The 8,980-nt window shown below is 34.7% G+C and overlaps 1 protein-coding gene across 4 annotated transcripts in view; it reads left to right on the top strand.

Annotated features, from left to right (window-relative positions):
* Nucleotides 1–3,733: 3,733 nt before the first annotated feature.
* The window catches only part of LRP1B (LDL receptor related protein 1B), a 2,480,145-nt gene continuing 2,474,898 nt past the window's right edge, over nucleotides 3,734–8,980 (top strand). For 2 of the 4 annotated variants that reach the window (XM_056797188.1, XM_056797186.1), the window contains exon 1: nucleotides 3,795–4,501. In XM_056797188.1, the coding sequence (XP_056653166.1) occupies nucleotides 4,321–4,501 (181 nt within the window). In that variant the 5' untranslated portion in view covers nucleotides 3,795–4,320. Of the gene's footprint in view, nucleotides 4,502–8,980 lie in introns of all 4 variants that reach the window. The other 2 variants (XM_007494117.3, XM_056797187.1) reach the window with 2 other exon arrangements.

Below are 8,980 nucleotides of genomic sequence, written 5' to 3'. Positions count from 1 at the left end.
AATATTTGCTCAGCTTAGATAGACAGCATCATAAGAAACTGGTTTTAAAGCTAGGAATACCTGAGTTCAAGTACCACATCTGCTACATACTGACTGTGTGACCCTGACACTTTCCCTCCTGCTCTAGATAACTTTTTAATACCGTAAGTTGCAAAAATAGTGTCATCCTGTATTGGTAGAAGGGATTTCATACTTAGCCACATGGATAAAATCACACATACACAGAAAAAAATTGTAGGTCAATTCTTTATATCTGTTTAAAAATCTACCAATGAACTGGACCTTAAAGTAAACATCTATAGTTGGGTTGCAGAGGATAATTTTGGTGGATCACTTGAGTTCTAGTCCCGAGTCCATATAGAGCTAAAAGCCAGTCAGATTTTATCAGCTGGCCACACTGTTTCATCACCAATATATTAAACCCCTGAGAGCAGAGGGACACCAGCCTGTTTAAAGAGAAGACAACTGGTCCAAGTTAGGGAACAAATAAAACATTCAAGTAGGTTTAAACATCCAGGAGAAACAGTATAAGAATGAGATCCACAAATAACCATTGCATTTCCAGTCTAGGCAGTATATAAAATATATATAACCAAAGAGTGCACTAATTGTGCCTGATACTACTACTACTGCCACCACCATTATGAACAACAATTATAATACTAGCTGTTATAATGCACTTTAAAGTTAATCAATTTTATGTGTATTTCTTTTGTGATAACCTCTAAGATAAAATACAAAGTCTTTTTGGTATTGAAAATTCTTCCTTATCCAGTCTTTTAAACCCCAGATAACTTTCCAATAATCTTATACTATTTTTTTCTGTCATTAACTTTTCAGTCCAGTGATACTAACCTCTTTGATTTTCCATGAAGAAGACACTCTATCTTTCAGCCATGGGCATTTTCTTTGGCTGTCATTTTTGCTCAGCACTCTTTCTCTTCTCATGTTCCCTTCTTGTCTTTCATGTTCTCTTTCAAGTCACACCTAAAATCCTATCTTCTACTAGAAGCTTTTCCCAAACTCTCTTACTTCTAGGGCCTTAACTTTTTTTCTTATTTCCTATGCATCATGGATATACCATGTCTATACATTTTTTTGGCTTGTTGAGCATTGGATTGTGAATTCCTTTGGGACAGGGACTGTATATTGCCTCTTTTTGTATCTCCAGTGGTTTACCATAATGCTTGGCAGAAATGGGGGAAACAAAGTGAAAAATGATAAGTTTCATTCTGCATTCAGACTGTGTTCCTTCTATGGCAGTAGATATCCTTTTTCATCATGATTCTCTTGGAGCTGTCCTGGACCTTTTCTTTGTAGAAAATAGGTAAGTGATTCATATAATCTTAAGAAAAGCAACTATTAAAGCTCACTTTTTATTGTCATGATAGCATATATTTAAAAACTAAGGACCTATCAATAATATTATATAGTGCTACAATAAGCCCTATACCTATATTACTTATGGATGCCTATTTGGCATGTGTTAATTTAAGTTGATTTACTTTATAAATTTATTATTCTGGGCAGACATTTTAAACAGCATATATATGTACATATATATGTATGTATGTATATAACTACCTTCCTTCTATTCAGGAAAATAGAGCACTAGCCTACTAAATATCATCTGAATCATTTAACAATGGTTTTTGCAGTTGACTAATTCAATTATTCTATTGTTCTTGTTGCTGTTATTCATTCAAATCCATCTCTTTGTGACCCCATTTGGGGTTTTCTTGGCAAAGATACTGGAGTGATTTGTTATTTCCTTCTGCACCTCATTTCACAGATGAGAAAATTTAGGACAATAAGACTAAGCATCTTGCCCAGGGTCACACAACTGGTAAATGACTGTGGTCAGATTTGAACTCAGGAATGTGAGTATTCTTTATTCCATACCTAGCATTCTATCGACTATCTACTACCCCAAAAATTCTGATACTGGCAGTTTAACCTAGCATATAGCATTTCACATATATTAATATGAATTTTCTGATAGTTATGACTTTATCTTTATGTAGTCTTTCTCCACGTATAGTTAATACAAATAACTTAGGGACCCCAGTGTACATATGGCAGATAAGGAAAAATGAAGTTTAATTCATTTACCTACACCTTGTAACATTTGACTGCAGTGTATATGAAGGCTTTGCTGGTCATTTATGGGTTTCCTCACTTACCCATTATCAACTTTTCAAAAGTGAATAGAAGTAGCAATAACTGAAGCAGAGATAGAAAAAAGAAGGGTGGGTGAATTTATGAAATAGTTAAGAATCAGGGTTTAAGGGCAGAGTATGAACAGATGCCTACTTCAGTGGATGCCCAGATAGGGATTCAGGGACAAATAAATGTACCCAAAGTGTTCATTATATAGAATAAGTTCACAGGCATATCACAAACTAAACCAGATTGGGAAATTTTCTTATAGAGAATTCTTTATGACCCTCTTATTACAATCATACTCACTTTCTCCTAAAGGTTCTATCTTCTCCTGTTTATACTAGACTGAATTCATTAGTATCACTAAGTGATGTAAACCTATTCCACTCATTTTGAATGCAATTTTGTGAAAAAAAACTAATGTACACAAAATAAATTCTATGTAAAATAAATTATGTTTTTAAGCTTATTTCTTTACTTATAATGAAGCACCTCCAGGCTTATACTATATACACTAAACACTTAGACTTAGTGAAAAATAAAAGTGTAAATTATTGAAATAGTTATTGGCACAAATTATGTTTTTATACAGAGAATAATCATGAATAAAGATATAATTATATAGATTATTAACAATTATAAATGAAGAAACATAGTAGGCCACCTAGTTATTCTCCCTGTCTATTCAAGCATTCAATTGCTCCTCTTTTCTTTAGTTCTATAAAGTTATGTGTTACTTTATAGTGCATCTGAAGTTTCTTTAGTAGTTCTACTCTTTTTAGTAAATACTTCAAGGTTCCATTTTGATACTCAGCAAATGAAATGAAGATAATGTTGTTAATTTCCTTTCTCTAATTTAAAAAAAATCCTATTGTTTTATTTCATTTGTATATTCTCTCAATTTTCTCTCAATCTCCTTCTAGGTTTTCAGACTTTAGTGTAAAATTGCCATTCACTTTTATTCTAGACAACATAAAAAATCCTGAAACGGGCACTGAACAAAATATCATCTTTGAACTGTTGGGCTATTTAAACCCCTTACTCAGTTTACATAATGAAGTCTAAAATTTAGATAGTTAGATAGTCATCTGTATATCTACCAAGGCTCATAGTACACTTAAGAGTTAATAATGTCAGTGCTTAATATTCCAATGGCTCATTTTAATGGAGTTTATAGAAAGCAAAAAAAAAAAATCCCTGGAATTATTAGAAGGAAAATATATAAAAATTGGGAATAGTTTGCTTCTCAGATTGTCTTTTTAAAAGATAAACACAATGCCAAATGATCCTTACCAATTCTTTGACTATTGCTTAATTATAGAAACTAATAGTTTGATGATTCTATCTTCATGCTATTAAACAATGGTTAATGACTCGAGTATCATATATTTTTTAATTATTTCTTTTGCTGAGTCACTGAATTATGCTTCTCTGCCCATAGGGCTATTGCAGGTAAAAGTTAAAAGTGTATTTTACAAAACGTTTTAATTATGTCTTTAGCAGAGAAAACCATTTGCCTATGAGAAGGCTTAAGTTACTTAGCTTACTGCTCCTCCTTTTTAAGAATGACGCTTTCACTAGAGAAAGGGAGACAGATCTACTTCCAGAAGAGAGAGCCTCCGAATGATCTAGCTGATAATTCCGAACTGGCTGCTAAATGTGGAGCGGAGAGGCTGGCTTTCTCTATCCAATGCAGAAATTTCCTCCTTTTCTAAATACTCAAATCCCTACAGAACGGCATGGAGTTACTTTCCCTTCAAGAGGACGCGAATAATTGTGATTTGTAGTGCTTTCAGTTTGCTGTGGTATTTTCCTGTTGTGTTAAATGCCTCTTACTAAGTAATAGATGTGATTTATGTGGACAGCAAAGGGGTGTATGGTAGATTCTGTGATTAATCAGTGAATTCCCATCCTCTGGCATCTCTCACTGCCCCTCTTGCGTGATGTAAGATCAGACGTACTCTGCATTGAAAAGTCAAGACACACAAACGGCTCACACACGCACATACACACACAATCTCTCTCTTTCACACACACACGCACACACACAGACACACAGACACACACATCCATACACCTTCCAAATCCTGCTGAAAGCAGGGAGAAGGCAGACCGGCTGGGCTCATTTAGCAGAAGAATTTCCAGTGACATTTGTAAATGACGCTGCTCCATTCCGGGCTCAGTACTGCTGCCTCTGCCTGGCCGAGAGTGCAGCCAAGCAACCCCGAGCGCAGGCTGCCTTACCCGGCAACAACAATGTCTGAGTTTCTCTTAGCCTTAGTCACAATCTCGGGATTATTGCCTATTGCTAAAGTGCTGACCGTGGGAGCCGATCGAGGTAAGGAGAATACTTTATTATGATTTCCTCCCCTTCTCTCCTGGTCTCTCACCCTGCTTTTCTACTAAGCTATGCTAGAAGAGAAGTGATTGGGAAACTTGGGTCCTGCAGCCCCACTGCACGGGACATGGTTTGCTAAGGTGCACTGTTTTTGGTTTTGTTTGGGGTTTTTGTTTTTGTTTTTGTTTTTTGTTGTTGTTGTGTATATATTTTTTTCTTTTATCCCCCTCTCAGTCCCCCCTTCCCCCAATGATAGTGGTTTAAAGCCAGGTGTCCGAGGCATGAAGCAGTAGGAATCTTTATTTTATTTTATTTTTAAATATTGCTAAGCGATTCCGATGTTGCTCAGTTGAGAGCGTTTGGACCTCGTAGCGCGTTACCAACCGTGTACATGAACGCTGCAGATGTTAGCATCAGATTTCCGCGTCTTAAAGAAGCTCCTCTCGCTGCCTATTGCTAGGCACTGATGCACTGCAAGTCTTTGAGGGCTCACCAGCCTCCTCCGCGTTAGGCGCTTCTGTGCGCTTCCTTCCTCAACTTAACACTACATTGAACTTCCTTACCTGCTGCAACCAGCCTAGGTGGGAAGGTGGGGAAAAAAAAAAGGCGGGGGGTGGGGGAGCTACTGCTGACAGCTTAGCGTCCTTTTCTGCATAGTGTTAGTGGAACCGACTTCCCAGAGAGATCTATGTTTCCAAGATTTAAAGCAATTGCTCTTCGAACCCAGATGGGGAAAAGGCACTACCAGAAAGGGTTCTAAACTTCTGGCCCCCTTTTTCATAGGTTGGAACCTGGCAACACAGGCTCTCTATTACCTTGAGATGCCAAACTCACTAGGTAGCGCAGCGGCTTTCCTATCTGGCGTTTTATTCTTGTTTTAGGTCCAATAGCTTGTTAGTGGTCCAAGTTTCAAGGGGGGGAGGGAAAATGAGTGCAGAATAAAGGTGGATTTGGGCAAAACTTTTTATTTGGAAAGCCAACCATCTTTGTGGAAGTTTGATATCCTTTGGCAATAGATGCTGGGAAAAAATGAAGCAAGCATCATGCTTGAGAGTGTTTTCAATAGTGGGTAACTCTAAAGTTGCAGAATAGGATAACTTATAAACCCATCACCTTATCATTAAACTAATCTCAGTGACTGATAATGGGGGGGGCTTTTTGTTTAATTAGAAAAAGAGATAAACTATAAACCAACAGCAAGCAAATAGGAAAAATATAGCACTGAGTGATCTAATAACTGTGTTTGTATGAAGGCAATTATGCATTGACTAAAAATATTGTTTTGTTATAAGAAAGAACACAGACATCATTAATTGTGATGGTTTTATCCAGCCTACTGTTAGCATCCAGAGCATATAGAGTTCATAACATATCCACACAAGACATTTACTGTGCCCAGTAGTAGATTTAGTATACAGTCCTTCAGGATGTATAGCATGTTGTTTTACATCTTCTATTAATAATCATTTTTTATAAAGATCTCAGCCATGTATTTCAAATGACTCCATATCCAGACTACAACCTCTAAGAGATAACTTCTGAACTTGTTTTAACTTGTTTTAGAGTTGATGTGGAAATAGGACACTAGTATGCTAATGAGGACTAGGGTACAAGTTTTTATGGGAAACAGTAATATTTCAAACTTCGAAGATCAGGAATTTACCTTTATTAGGAAATTTGGTCAAACTAGACCAAAGTTAGGCAACAGAAGGAAGTTGTTGTTTTGCTTTCTCTCTCTCTCTCCAAATTCTGTTTTCCAACTAAAAAAAATAAAGAATGTCATTAGTGGATCCTAGTGTTGGGCTGTTTATAGTAGAATCTTTTAATGAGAAAGTGTTGGCCTCATTGAGATCAGGAAATTTGGTGTTTTCTGTGTTTATGAGAATGTGGCTGTTTCCAAGGTGATGGGATTAAATGTCTATAGAGATCAAGAATTAATAAAAAAAAAAGTTAAACATGTTGAGTTCCAAACTAGATAGTTTCTTTTGAACTATGTAACTAAAAAAACTCAAGAATGTTCTTTTCAGTGTAGAACTAAAGCCATGGATATTTTTGTATTTGTTTATATGTGTAATTGTGTACGTATGAACACATACTAAATAAATGTGATCATATATGCAATTATATATATATGTGTGATATATATATATATATATATATATGATATATATCCAGGTTAGCTCTGTACCTGAAGATAGACATGATAAATATTATTATTCATATCTCTATAGTTCATGTAGTAATCTAATGTTTAAAACAACCTGTTATTTTTGTCTACAAGTCAATCATTGTACCTTTGTATAGCCAATCAAATTTATTTGAATAATTAAAAATAGTCAAGGCAAGGATAGATTATTTTGCTATGCTTATTTGCTATAATAAACCTTTTAGAAAGGAACTCAAGGTGTCACAACCAGTTATTAGAACAAAAGGGAATAGGTCATATTAAGTAGGGGAAAACAGAAATCTGGCTGTTTTTAAAAGAGCCAATATATATAGCTTAACATGACATATGGCACTAAGAAAATATGAAGCTATAAGAAGGTAGATGCAGAAAAAGGTTAATGTGAAAGAACTTATGGAACTGGCTTACTATTTCATTGTCCTTTAGGAACAGTTCAGACACCTGGATATCTCTGAACTGCCAATGTGTTTTCAATGAGTTAGCTTCACACCAGAGAACTTGTAGCTTTTCTCATGCTCTCTAAATGTATATTGATCTATAGACAGTTTGCTAAACTTTTTTTAGATTTAAAGAAATGTCAACTTTATCATCCATTTGATGCGTTGCTCCCTCACTCTGCATATTTGTAGCATGAGTTTTGATATCTTGCAAAGCTATACTTGAAATTCATTGTTGTATTTATTAATTTCCATTATAATTAAGGATTTATATTTACTTTTCATCTCCCAGTTATATTGGTTTGAATGAAGGATTAAATTAAGAAAATAAGAAGTATTGCTCATTGTCAAATCTGGTTAGACTACATCACTTCTTAAAGAGGAACCATCATTGTAAATCATACCAGCCAAAAGAGATTAATAAATCAGTTTCACTTAGAATCAATCAATTCATCATACCACCATGTCATATCATATCAAAGTATTATTTGATTAAAATTAAGACTTAAAAAGCATTGTATTTAAAAATGTCAAATGTTGAAAGAAAAGAGACTGAGAGAATTTCCCTTAGTATATGTTCAGTTCTTAGATCTCATGATATTTGGAAGCATATTTCAAAATTATCATCTCTAACTTTGAGCTTTTTTATTCTATGGAGAAAACCATTGAAGAAAATCTATGTGAATGCCACAGTCCAGATATTAGTTATATTCTCCTCTGAATCCCTGATTGCACCCAGGGGAATGATCTAGAAATTTATTTAACTTTATATAGAGTTTTCTTACATGGCTTTAAACTTGTCAGTTCTCTTAATAATTTGAACTCTAGATTCTCTCAGAGCTTTGCTTCTGTCTCTTCTGACACCATGTATCTTAAATGGGATAAAAGCAAAGGGAGTAGGAAAAGAAAGAAAAATGAAGATGAGATGAGGTAATTCTCATTTCACCACCCTGAAAGTGAGAGTATATTAATGATTTGAAGTATAATGGATGGGAAGGGGTGGGGAATAATAGAAGACCAAGCAGAAGATGGAGTTGGAAAAGAATGGAATGAAATAAAAAGGAAGTTTGTTGGAAATGCGTGTGTGTATGTGTGTATATATATATATATATATATATATATATATATATATATATATATATAGAGAGAGAGAGAGAGAGAGAGAGAGAGAGAGAGAGAGAGAGAGAGCACAAAGGGCCATTTATTAAAATTAAGTATCTATCATTCTGATCAGACCTTGCAATAAAAATCACTTGAGAAACTTTACAGAACTGTGATCATTTGATGGTGATCCTCCACAAGTTTAATTAAATATAAATAAAGCTCTATGAATGAAAAATATACAGACACAGTTTAGAGTGCTTACATTTTATGGCATTGGAAAGTTAAATGGGTTAACAAAGTAAGGAAAGTCTTTTAAAAATTTAAGTGGACTTAAAAACAATGATTTTAAAGGAGTGGTGTCCAGATATAAAATATGTCTTGGTAAATTTAGGGAAAATGCTCCAATCTGAGTGCTATATTTCTTTCTGGTTGAAACCTTGAAACTTTTCTTAGTCTGAAAAATATCTTAGGCAAGACACAACAAACATCCTGAAAATAGTTTTATCTCATCGTCCAGTTAATTTTACCTTAGCATTCAGGGAGTTCTTTAAAGGTAATCTCCCCTTAAAGTTATATTTGAGTACGCAAAACTAGAACTTAGTCCTTTACGTGGCTATAGGATATTCAATGAAACATTTAATCTGTTCAAAAAGCAGAGTCTTTCTTTTCATTTTAAGTTTCTATTATCAGTATTTCCATCTAATGTGAAATGTATCCATCCATTACTTTCCTAACTCCAGCTGTTTTTCTAGT

The sequence above is a fragment of the Monodelphis domestica genome, chromosome 4 (assembly GCF_027887165.1).
Source record: "Monodelphis domestica isolate mMonDom1 chromosome 4, mMonDom1.pri, whole genome shotgun sequence".
In the NCBI taxonomy this organism is placed as follows: domain Eukaryota; kingdom Metazoa; phylum Chordata; class Mammalia; order Didelphimorphia; family Didelphidae; genus Monodelphis; species Monodelphis domestica.
Note: the sequence above shows the minus strand (reverse complement) of the source record. Positions and strands in the feature narration are given on the sequence as shown.